Below are 13,386 nucleotides of genomic sequence, written 5' to 3'. Positions count from 1 at the left end.
TTTCTAGGTGTTCAGATAGATAGTAAGCTGTCGTGGAAAGCCCACATTCAGGATCTTGTTCAAAGACTTAATACTGCAATTTTCAATATTCGAACGGTATCAAAAGTGAGTGATACTTCGACACGTAAATTAGTCTACTTTGCTTATTTTCATTCACTTATGTCCTATGGTATTATGTTTCGGGGTAACTCTTCCCATTCTAGAAGGATATTTCTGGCTCAGAAACGGGCGGTTCAGGCAATAAGTGGTGTGAGTTCACGATCCTCTTGTCGACCTCTGTTCACGAGTCTGGGTATTTTGACATTCGCCTCTCAATATGTATATACCTTATTGTCGTTTCTTGTTACCAATATTAGTTTGTTTCCAAGAATAAGCAGCTTTCACTCGGTTAATACTCGGCATAAATCAAACCTCCATTTGGATCGGACTTCCTTAACTCTTGTGCAAAAAGGTGTGCAGTATACTGCTGCATCCATTTGCAATAAGCTGCCACTCGAATTCAAAAATCTTTGCAGTAATCCACGCGCTTTCAAATCGAAACTGAAGAGTTTCCTCATGGGTCACTCCTTCTATTCTGTCGAGGAGTTCCTTGAAAAATTAAGCTGATTCGGATTGTATTGCTGATAGCGTTTACTTTAAGCTATGGACTGACTTTTTTTCACGTTCATGAACATTTGTTTTCATCCGTTATTACTATATGTTGTAAATTCATGTACTGACACGTTCCATGACCTTGAAGATTTGCTCCTCAATTTGTTCCTACGGAACTTGACGTGTAAATAAATAAAATAAAATAAATAGAACACATGAAATATTAGTTCACTTTATTTCATTAATGAATGCTGCAGATCTCTGCCACAGGATTGCTTCATAAGTTACAACTAGTTTTGACTGTTAAAGCATGCCTTGTGGCACAGATTAATAAACTGTTCTCGTGCAGTACAATGTTCCACATTTAAATGAACAAGTCGATAAGAAGCTTTTTAACTATCATGTTGGTCCTGTACTGCGATGTTGACTCCTTCAAACGAGGTCAGAGACTGTGTGACTTTTGGCATCATTCATTCATTTCTGTGTCCGGTCAGCATTTCCAGAAGGTAGCAACTCCGATGGCCGTGTTGTTTCCCTCAATCAGGTCCTGTGTTGTGCAGGGTTGTTCAAGTTGAGGACAAGTTAGCAGGTGGGCTGGGTCTTGTGTTGTTCCACATTCGCTGGATGTATCTCCATCTGCTGGAAGAATGCCCCATTTTCGCATGTTGGTCTTGCAAAGAGGAACGCCCATCCTAAGACAATTCAGCGATCTCCAAATATAGTATGGCAAGTCATTTCCTGGAGCTAGCTGTTCCTTTACAGGGTTATCAGGTGGTAGCTTGCTCTTCCATCTGGTGATGCGGTTAGACTCTGATGTTCCCTCCAGTGGTTGAGTCCTGGCGATGAAGCTCTCTCGACTTCAGTCGATGGACTACAGCCTGATGATCATGCAGTGTATGTTAGGGATCATAAGTTTGCTTTGCTCTCTCTGCATCAACAGCAACAGCCCTCCTAATAGTGGGGGGAGCTATTCCAACTATCTGGTAGATTTTATCGACATTAGTTGGCTTCATACATCCCAACAAGATACTATGCACTATACACTACACACTATACACGGGATATTTTACCACCGTGTACAAACTCAACGGACTAATCGATGAAAGGATGCAGGACAAAATAGGTCTAATGAACTTATGTCTAGAAATGCATGGTTTCCATGCTACAGACTATTTATACAATCATACTTTGTTACAGAGACTGAGGTCTGATATGCATTGCATCATGCAGCCACAGTTACAGTAAGCACAGGTCCCTCCTAGAGGGTGGTGCTGTTCCTCATACGTCATGCCCCCGTGCACTCTTCTGTCATAGTAATTAGTAGCCGGCCGGTGTGGCCGTGCGGTTCTAAGCACTTCAGTTTGGAACCGCGTGACCGCTACAGTCGCAGGTTCGAATCCTGCTTCGGGCATGGATGTGTGTGATGTCCTTAGGTTAGTTAGGTTTAAGTAGTTCTAAGTTCTAGGGGACTGATGACCTTAGATGTTAAGTCCCATAGTGCTCAGAGCCATTTGAACCATTTTAGTAATTAGTAATGTTGTATCCAATTCACTTCTCTTGCCGACTCACCTTGTAGTGGATGTGATGCAGTGTTGCACACAACAGTTCCATACTCGAATCGAGAAGTTGCTGACGTGGTGTTTACTTACAGAAAGACAAATGGCAATGGGCGGCAGGCAGCAAGGTTGTATCAGGAGACCTATCCCCACTGTCAACAACCACAGCATTCAGTGTTGGCAAGAGTGCTTCGCCGTTTGTCTGAGGCAGGGTCGTTTCAGGAAGCGGGAAATCATGAAGAATCTATCCGAAATGTTTGGACACAAGACTTGGAGGAAAATGTGATTAGCACTGTGGAAGGCGACCACCGTTTCAATACCAGGCAGATGGCCCACCAGTACAAGGTAAGCCAGACGACCGTGTGGAACATTCTCCATGACAATTGTTACTACCCTTATCACTTACAGCGTGTTCAGGGCTTACTAGCGACAGACTTTTCACATCAGGAACAGGTTTGGCCCTGGTCTCTTCACCAGGAAACCACAATTCCAGGATCTGTTTCATCCATCCTATTCACAGATGAGGCTACTTTTACGCAGATTGGTATCTTCAACTTTCATAACAATCATCTGATAGTATGCAGAACCTCCATGGTATGGTGACAGCAAATCATCAGCATTGCTGCAGCCGGAATGTATGGGGCGTGATAGTTGGCGACCATATTTTGGGACCAGTCTTCCTTCCTCGTCGCCTAACAGGTCAGAACTATTGGATTTTCTTGCGGACGACTTTGCCTCCCCTGTTGGAAGAAATGCCACTAATAATTCGAAGAGTTATGTGGATGCTACATGATGGTGCTCCAGCCCACATCACCCTTAACATCTGGACACATCTCAGTTGTGTCTTTCCTGATCGATAGATTGGGCAAGGGTGTACAGTTGCATGACCTGCTTGTTCACTGGATCTCAACTCGTGCGATTTCTCGTTATGGGGCCATCTGACGAGTACTGTGTATGCAGAGCCCATTCCTGATGTGGAGATACCGGTGCAGCATATTCATGCTGCCTTTGATACTGTTCGGATGCAGCCTGGCCATTGCAAGCGTGTGAGACTCAATATGTGTTGAGGCACATGGAAACTATTTTCAACATATCATGTAACTTTGGCTGCATGGCACAGTGCGTATTAGACTGCAGTCTGTGTAACAATGTATGACTGAGTAAATGGTCTCTAGCATGAAAATCAAGCATTTCTAGACATAAATTCATTCGACCTTTTTTGTTCTGTATCCTCTCATCGCTCAATCGCCAATTTGTACATGATGGAAAAAATCATCGTGTACTGACCAGTATGAAGGCACTGCAGAGCTGATAGAGGATGTGTGCTCTTCAGGGGCGGCTCCCATGCTTCGTTGTGGACAGCAGCGAGCCCTCGCTAATGTCTGACGCATCAATTTGCTTTACCAACATCAGTGTGGCAACACGTCTCTGTGTGACAACACAGCTTGAAAGTTATAAACTTAAGTGCCAAAGAAAAGAGTGAAGACATGCGTATTCAAATAAAAAGATATGTAAACAGTCAAATTATGGCACTGTTGCTGGCAACATTTGTATAAGACAACAAGTGTCTGGTGTTCTTTTTAGATTGCTTACTGCTCCTGCAATGGCAGGTTATCAAGATTTAAGTGAGTTTGAATGAGGTATTATAGTCAGAGAATGGGCGACGTGACACAACATCTCCAAGGTAGTGATGAAGGACTTTCCCATATGACCATTTCACAAGTGTACCATGAATATCAGGAATCCGGTAAAACATGAAATCTCTGGCATCACTACAGCCGGAAAAAGATCCTGCAAGAACGGTACTAACAATGACTGAAGAGAATCGTTCAGCTTGACAGAAGTGCAACCCTTCTGCAAATTGCTGCAGATTTCAATGCCAGGCCATCAAAAAGTGTCAGCTGGCTGGAGTGGCCGTATGGTTCTAGGTGCTACAGTGTGGAACCGAGCGACCACTGCGGTCGCAGGTTCGAATCCTGCCTCGGGCATGGATGTGTGTGATGTCCTTAGGTTAGTTAGGTTTAATTAGTTCTAAGGGACTGATCACCTCAGAAGTTAAGTCGCATAGTGCTCAGAGCCATTTTATAGCCATCAAAAAGTGTCAGCGTGTGAACCATTCAAAGAAACATCATCGATATGGGCTTTTGGAGCCAAAGGCTCACATGTGTGCTCTTCATGGCTGGACAACACAAAGCTTTATGCCTCACCTGGGTCTGTCAACACCGACATTGGACTGTTGATGACTGGAAACATGTTGCCTGGTTGGACGAGTCTCATTCGAAATTGTGTCGAGCAGATGGACGTGTACAGTAATGGAGACAACCCTACGAATCAAAGGACACTGCATGTAAGCAGGGGACGGTTCAAGCTGCTGGAAGCTCTGTAATGGTGAGGGGCCTGTGCAGTTGGAGTGATATGGGACCCCTGATACGTCTAGATAAGGCTCTGACATGTGACACATACATAAGCATCCTGTCTGATCACCTGCATCCATCATCCAGAATTGCTACAGTGTGTCTCCAGGAACACGCCTCTGAGTTGTAACACTTATGCTGGCTACCAAACTCCCCTGACTTGAACATTATTGAACATACCTAGGATGCCTTGCAGCATGCTGTTCAGAAGAGATCTCCAGCCTCTCATATTGTTACGGATTTATGGACAGCCCTGTAGGATTGATGGAGTCAGTTCCCTGCAGCACTACTTCAGACATTAGTCGAGTCTTTACCATGTCGTGTTGTGGCAATTCTGCATGCTCATTGGGGCCCTACACATTGGAAGATCCGAAATAAAATGTTCAAACGTACCTACATTCCGTATTTTAATTTAAAAAACCTACCTGTTACCAACTGTTCGTCTTAAATTGTGAGCCATATGTTTGTCGCTATTACACCGCCATCTATCACAAAGCGAGAAAAGTGGTCCAACTAAAACATTCATATTTCTTTACGCACTACACGAATATGTAATAAAAAAATGGGGTTCCTATTTAAAAAAAGGAAGTTGATATCCGTTTGACCTATGCCAGCGCGATCTAGCGAGCCAACCATAGCGCCATCTGGTTTCCCCCTTCAAGCTAGACGAGTTTCGTTCTTTGTAGTTTTTTCCTTTGACGCTTATTTCGTGAGATATTTGGCCTGGTCACTATCAATGGACCACCCTGTATATATACACACACACTGAAGAGCTTCTACTGAAATGATTTCTTTGGAGGTTGGGGAAATGGTCATGGAACACGCCCCCTCTCCGCCTCCTTCCCTTGCGGATCTGCGGCTGGCGACTGCTGTGCCTGGTCTTGCTGCCTGTACTCACGGCGCGCCTCTGTGACCAGGGCGACGGGCCGGAGCGGGTGCGGCGCGCGGCGCAGCTGCTCGGCGGGCTGCAGGTGCTGCGCCTGCTGAGCGGCGGCCCGCCGGCGGTGGGCGCCGCCCTGCGCGACGCGCCGCGATACTTCGTGGAGCGGCCGCTAGAGCGGCGCCGCGAGCTGCGGGACGACGTGGTGCTGGCGCCGCCCCCCGGCGCCGTGCTGGTGCTCGGCGGGCTGCCCGCCCAGCGCCGCGGCCAGGCGCTCGCCGCCGGCGCCAGCTTCTTCCGCGACGCCATGAAGAGCGCCGGCGACAGCCCGCCGCCCGTCGTCCTGCTGCAGGTAGCCTGCAAAACGGATACAACTCGAATCGCAATAGAATACTGTGCTTTTTATTTATTTATTTCATTAACACTACAGAGTAACCCACCGCCTTGAAATGTAAAGTGGGTCGTATGCTTCTGAATCTAATAGCAGAGACTTCTCATGGTTACATATAATTTGTTACTACATAGTTGATGAGAATATAATTTATACAATGCAAGTGTCAAAGAAAAATAAAGTAAAAGAAAATATAACACAGTGAGCATGGTTAAGAATACTTTGTAATATAGAGAGGGAAGTGAAATGCTATATTTCGATGAGTAATACAGTCTAAGTAGCATGTTGGTTAGTAATGGCCTATTTCTATCTATTTCAGATGAGAAGGTCTCGGTACAACCTCGAGCTATTCTCATCTCAAATCGTTTGCGCTAATGTATGTTTACACAGATTATACACATCAAATGCTGATTAGCACTTCGTAGATGGAATACATGAATTTTAGCTTCACATGAGAAATACACTTACGTTTGTAGCTTCTTAGTTGAAATAGTATATAGTTCATTGCTACTTGAATGCATTATTCCTTAAATAACTTAATACATTTCTGATATATAAAATTCATTGATTATAGCTTTGAATAGAACTTCTGTCTGCACACAATAAGACAAGCAATACATTACTGATTGTGTGCAATATACTTTAAACACTATGCAGGATGTCATTGGGGAGGAGGAGCCCTCGGAATAAAAGTTATTCGAGCCTTCTCCTCCCAAGCGACATTACCTTATTACTACAGTCTAAGTATGTGGTGCCAGTGTTTGTTTGTTTTATGATTGTTGTGTTGTTTGTGACGTGTTGTGGCATGTCAGGAGGTGGACCATCCCCCGGCTCGGGTCGACATGTCTCAGTTGTAGTCTTTCGCGTGCATCAGGAAAAAAAGAGTGTTCTCGGTGACCCTTTTCTGATGCATCCCACTCTCTCTGCCATGTTTGAATCTGCCATTGTTTCATTTGTGTTTTGTTCATAATGTTGGTTCCCGTAATTGCGGTGACTTTATCGACCCTGTCTCTCTTAAGCCAATAAAGTGTAGCTCTGTAAGGAATTGTTATGGCTATAGGGCAGGTCCCCATCACAACGCAAAGTGCCTCCAGTGTTAAAGGCTCCGCTCATTCTCAGGAGTACACTACGTTGACCTCGTCTTACAATGGTCTTGTTAGTCTGTATGTTCAGTCTGTGAGCCCAAGCACTTGCAGCGAAGCATGCAATGGATTCAGATATCGCGATGTAGTAGGTCCTTACCGTCTTAAAAGGTAATTTGTACTGAGTTGTGTTTAGTCTTGCTAGTTTGTGCATAGTTTTGCAGGCTTTGCCAATTGTCAATTTTATATGGTGGTTGAAAGTCTGTTTTTCGTCTAGATGCAGTCTGAGATAACGTGTGGCTTGCTTCCTCCGTATGCCTGTATTGTCTAATTTTAGAATTGGATTCCTCTGTAGTGTCCTTCTCAGCAGTAAATATACAGTTTTGTTGGGAACTATTTTTAATTTATTTTCTTTGCACCAACTGTTTTCTGAAGCAGTTACATGCCTTTTGTCTCTAGTGCTGCTCTCGAGGCGGCTGACACCACTATGAGCAGGTCATCTGCGTAAGCCATCACACCTGTTACCCTATCGTCACTGTCCAGGATGTTCAGCAAGGGTTCGATTGCGATGTCCCAGAATATTGGTCCGCAGATCGAGCCCTGTGGAAATCCCTTTGTTATTGTCTTGACAAACTTCCGTCTACCAGCCCTCCACTCCGCCACTCTGCCTCTGCAGTAATCGAGGAGGCTATTGTAGAGGAAGCTGATAGCCTCATTTCCCTTAACCTGGCGGAGAGGGATGGCCACCACAAGTTGTCAAAAGCTATATCGATTAGAATGGCGGCCGCTTATTTGTCGCTGATGCTACTTGTAACCGTCAATGCTTGGTTGACGGCGTCTTGTAATGATCTACCTTCCCTGAAGCCGAACTGAGGGGGCGTTAAGCCGAGGACGCGCCTGTGCGATTGTAAACGGTCACACAGGAGCCTTTCCTCTACCTTGCCGAGAGTGTTTAAGAGACAGATCAGTCGCTACGTTTTGGGGTCTGTTGGCTCTTTGTCTTGTGATTTCCTCATTATTACTACATTAGCAGTTTTCCAGAGGTTTGGAATTCTACCTGTTAGTAGTGCCTCGTTTAACATGTTAGTAAGAAAAGGTGTAATTTGTGTTACTGTTTGTTTTAATGTTTCTGAAAGTATTTTGTCTGGTCCGGGTGCTTTTCGGTTTTTAAGCCTGCTGATTGCCGTCGCGACTTCTTCTTGCATGAATGGCATGGTTACACTGTCACTGATGTATGGTTTCCTCATGCTCTCTCTTAGGTCAGTGTGGTGTCGCTCGTCTTGTGTGGGGTCATCATCTGGGAGTAGCCTGTTCAGAAGATATTCTGCTGTGCTTCTCTATCTTCTGGTCATTGTGCCATCAGCTTGTTTTAGTGTTGACAGAACTGTCGGTGTCTTAACTCGTTCTGTTTCTGTCTTGAATGGTTGTCCCCAGATTTCGTTCTGTAGCTGGGTTTTTACAAAATTGGTCCAGTTGTCTTGCCTTGTTGTCTTTAATTGTTTTCGCTATTTCTGTTTAGCGTCACGATAGAGATCAACTCTTATTTGTCTTTGCTTGTTGGTAGTACTTTCTTTTGTCTCGTGAATCCTTCATTAGTCTTGCCAGTTCTGTCGACCACAGTTGTTTCTGTCCCCACCCAGTTTTTGCATGTGGTATAGCTGCTTCCTGTGCTCTTTGTAGGACCTCTGTCAGTACATGCGTTTTGTAATCTATACTGCCTTGAACAGTGTGTAGCGACGACTCCTCAACAACTTTTTGCTAGTCGGCTCTTCCTATGAGTAAATGTTGCTGTTCGTGGTCCATGTTATATGTATTGATATATCTGTCCATGGTTATGACGACTGCATTTTGGTCGCTGTGTGTGGCTCTATGTAATACCCTTCATGTATTGACTAGTGGAGGAGATCTTGCGTTTCCTAAGGAAAGGTCTATGTTGCTTACACCACTGGTGTCTCCGCAGTACGTAGGTGGCTGACCCTCCGTATTCAGTATGAAGAGGTTGCATTCAATTACCACGTCAAGCACTAGTTGCCCTTTGTCGTCAGTTCTATCTGCGTTCCACAAGGGGGACTTTGCGTTGATATCAGTTAGAATGAGCAGCCTTTTTCTTTCTGAGTGTCGTGCAATGTCTTGTATTTTGTCTAGGAAAGGTTCTATATCATACGAGTACTGAGCGTAAACAGAAAACATGAGCCAAACATCCTGTCTGTCTGTTATTTCTGCTGCGGCAATATGTTCAGAGCAAAACTGGGTGATCTGTGTTACTATGAGGTTTTTATTAACTGCTATTATCGCGGCTTTCACGTTTGGTGTTCCGGATATTGTGATGTAATGTGAGGGGAGCCCGAAATTTTCCTGCCTCGGAGAAAAGATTCCTGAACGCAGGCGATGTCTGCTTTTGCTTCTTCTAAGAGCCTACCTAGTTCCATGTTTACTAGGGTACTGCCCTGGCAATTTAGTTGTATTACCTTCAGAAGAGATATCTATTGAAGGAAAAACAGTTTGGTGTGGTTTCTTTAAAATCCAGAAACACACGTCCAAGTGCTCTCAGGAAGTCCTTGTATACTTTCTCTAGGTTTAGGCCCTCTCCCCTTCGCACACATGCCTCCCCTAGAAGCTTACACAGCTCTTTGGGGTTCATTGGCAGATTTTCAACTCTAAGGATCACCCTGTCAGTTTGTTCTGTAGTTGTAAAGCAGATTTTATCCCCGTTTTCATGCTTAGTTCGTGTTACATAGCGAAGAGCTATTTGAAATATATCCTTCTTTTCTAGTCTGCTAAGCCGTAGGTTAACTTTTAAGCTTTCGTAGTTTACGTAATTAACGGTATTCAAGTTGGGGTCTTTGGTTGTATCTGGTTGGTGTTCTTGACTGTTTGTTTGTTGCTCCAATTTCGAGTAATGTTGTAGTGTAGCATGTCTTTCCTGCTTTATGGTTTCTGGTAGTATGGAGTTCGATGTGTTTTTGCTGAGCATTTCCCCTGATAGTGACTTGTTTTTAATCTCTACCGAGGACTTGTTCTTAAAATGTGACTGTTGTATGTCCGTTTCTGGGGTGTTTGTATCTGGTGTTGTGCCGGTGCAGGATGTGTCTTTCTGTTCAGCTACCTTACTGTTCCTTTTTCGTAGTGAATGTGTGTGCTTCCCTCGTAGACAAAACGAACTGGTGTATTATAGGGTCTACATTTGGTTGTATCATATTCTACCTGTTGCACGGGTAGTGTGCAATTGTCTTTGTGTTTGCCTGTGCTGTACATTATAAGTGCTACGTCTCGCACTTAGCATGCAACAAACTATAAATAGGTAGGAAGTGTATAGTGCGTGCAAAATTCCGTGGCCGCTAGATGGGTAGTCCCCAGGGAACGGTGGGGAGAGTGGCGGTGGTGGGGGGTCGCTCAGAGTGCTGTAGAGGAAATGCCGAGAGCTGGAGGGGAAGTGCCGTTCTAAACTGAAGCCTATGCTCACATTTCCTGTAAATACTAAGTGGGGTCCCACCACGCCCACACTTGCACGGTGACCATTCAGAAAGGTCTACCGTCAGCTATGCTTTCGTTAGTATCTAAAACAATTCCGCAGAAAAGGCAGCGACTGATTTTCGCCTGGCTTGTTAGCAATTTGTAACTTTCAGAAAAGCGTCATGAGTGGCGAATTTTGAGTGAAACCTATACATTTCTGTGGTTGCCAAATCAAAATTTGCCTCTTTTGCCAAAACACAGCGGAGTTTCCACATTTTCTCACCTCACCAACATCTCGTGTGGACACAATTGCTAGAGAATTCTGAAACAGCGGTTTATTAAGTTTATTGGGTGAGGAACTGAGGAAAACTAAGGTCAGTAGCTTCTGAAAAAGCACATGCTCAGCTCAGTACAAAAACGTGCAATATCTTCACATATGTTGTTCCAAAACCCAAAACATCCTCGTTTCACCAGCTATTGATGGCCCTTAAAAATTACATTCTTTTACTGCAAAAGTCTGTAGTTATTGGAATAACGCAGTAAATAATGAAGTTTTAAAAAATAATGATATGGTAAAATACTCTCCTCTTTGCGTGCTATCATTTGCCAAAATCTCATTTCGATACCTGACACAATTTATGAAATATGAGGAATGTGGATATTTCACTCTGACTTTGTCGCTGGCGAGGCGCGATCGAGAATGAGTGTGCTACAGCGACCAGTTTTCTCAAGATTGGTGACAGATTGCTACCTCTACCCATGTCGAAAGAAAAAATCCATATGTCAGCTAAATTTCATACGCGACAACATATTATGTTATATGCACCAAACGCAAAATCGTAGCGACTTCTATTTCTCAATGCACAATTTTCCGACTCTCGAGCAGTGTCTTACTTTCACGTGAATATCGCAACAACTGTAACCATTAACAAAGTAATGGGCACACCATCTTGACTCTGAAATATAAAGCTATAAGTAAAGCAAAAATGAAAATTCTCTACCGAATAGTTCCTGCAAAATCGTTTGAGAAAGATTTCAGGGTGCGCGCTTCGATTCTGTCATCGTCGGCCAGTAAAAAGGTGAAAGCCGCGCGGGATTAGCCGAGCAGTCTAGGGCGCTGCAGTCATGGAACGTGCGGCTGATCGTGCACGGAGGTTCGAGTCCTCCCTCGGGCATGGGTGTGTGTGTTTGTCCTTAGGATAGTTTAGGTCAAGTAGTGTGTAAGCTTAGGGACTGATGACCTTAGCAGTTAAGTCCCATGAGATTTCACACACAAAATGTGAAAAACAAACGAATGAAGTCATCCAGCGCTTTGGACGAGAACTGGCCAGTGTGCGTCCCTCACCATATCCTGCTCGAGCTGTAGTATACGATTGGATATGTAAATGATGACCACAAACTGTGGTGACTTTATACCACTTTTGAAGATTTTCTTCAAAATACACTCCTGGAAATTGAAATAAGAACACCGTGAATTCATTGTCCCAGGAAGGGGAAACTTTATTGACACATTCCTGGGGTCAGATACATCACATGATCACACTGACAGAACCACAGGCACATAGACACAGGCAACAGAGCATGCACAATGTCGGCACTAGTACAGTGTATATCCACCTTTCGCAGCAATGCAGGCTGCTATTCTCCCATGGAGACGATCGTAGAGATGCTGGATGTAGTCCTGTGGAACAGCTTGCCATGCCATTTCCACCTGGCGCCTCAGTTGGACCAGCGTTCGTGCTGGACGTGCAGACCGCGTGAGACGACGCTTCATCCAGTCCCAAACATGCTCAATGGGGGACAGATCCGGAGATCTTGCTGGCCAGGGTAGTTGACTTACACCTTCTAGAGCACGTTGGGTGGCACGGGATACATGCGGACGTGCATTGTCCTGTTGGAACAGCAAGTTCCCTTGCCGGTCTAGGAATGGTAGAACGATGGGTTCGATGACGGTTTGGATGTACCGTGCACTATTCAGTGTCCCCTCGACGATCACCAGTGGTGTACGGCCAGTGTAGGAGATCGCTCCCCACACCATGATGCCGGGTGTTGGCCCTGTGTACCTCGGTCGTATACAGTCCTGATTGTGGCGCTCACCTGCACGGCGCCAAACACGCATACGACCATCATTGGCACCAAGGCAGAAGCGACTCTCATCGCTGAAGACGACACGTCTCCATTCGTCCCTCCATTCACGCCTGTCGCGACACCACTGGAGGCGGGCTGCACGATGTTGGGGCGTGAGCGGATGACGGCCTAACGGTGTGCGGGACCGTAGCCCAGCTTCATGGAGACGGTTGCGAATGGTCCTCGCCGATACCCCAGGAGCAACAGTGTCCCTAATTTGCTGGGAAGTGGCGGTGCGGTCCCCTACGGCACTGCGTAGGATCCTACGGTCTTGGCGTGCATCCGTGCGTCGCTGCGGTCCGGTCCCAGGTCGACGGGCACGTGCACCTTCCGCCGACCACTGGCGACAACATCGATGTACTGTGGAGACCTCACGCCCCACGTGTTGAGCAATTCGGCGGTACGTCCACCCGGCCTCCTGCATGCCCACTATACGCCCTCGCTCAAAGTCCGTCAACTGCACATACGGTTCACGTCCACGCTGTCGCGCCATGCTACCAGTGTTAAAGACTGCGATGGAGCTCCGTATGCCACGGCAAACTGGCTGACACTGACGGCGGCGGTGCACAAATGCTGCGCAGCTAGCGCCATTCGACGGCCAACACCGCGGTTCCTGGTGTGTCCGCTGTGCCGTGCGTGTGATCATTGCTTGTACAGCCCTCTCGCAGTGTCCGGAGCAAGTATGGTGGGTCTGACACACCGGTGTCAATGTGTTCTTTTTTCCATTTCCAGGAGTGTACTTCTGTTGTCTCCGAATTCTTGGACACTGAGGTGGGTAGTAACACTCCACTTAATTAGGCCACTCTGAATAAGTAATACTTTATTTATTACAAAAAACATATCTTTGCTCGCCAGGCTAGGCAGTAGCTATGAAACTGCAGACGTGGACTTG

General features: G+C 45.6%; 1 protein-coding gene across 1 annotated transcript in view; it reads left to right on the top strand.

Moving 5' to 3' along the window:
* LOC124613835 overlaps window positions 1-13,386 on the top strand; it is a 347,299-nt gene that overhangs the window by 185,658 nt on the left and 148,255 nt on the right. Inside the window, exon 9 of the mRNA XM_047142557.1 lies at window positions 5,479-5,793. Within this exon, the coding sequence (XP_046998513.1) occupies window positions 5,479-5,793 (315 nt within the window). The remainder of the gene's footprint in view (window positions 1-5,478; window positions 5,794-13,386) is intronic.

This window comes from Schistocerca americana, chromosome 4 (assembly GCF_021461395.2).
Source record: "Schistocerca americana isolate TAMUIC-IGC-003095 chromosome 4, iqSchAmer2.1, whole genome shotgun sequence".
Taxonomy (NCBI): Eukaryota; Metazoa; Arthropoda; class Insecta; order Orthoptera; family Acrididae; genus Schistocerca; species Schistocerca americana.
Note: the sequence above shows the minus strand (reverse complement) of the source record. Positions and strands in the feature narration are given on the sequence as shown.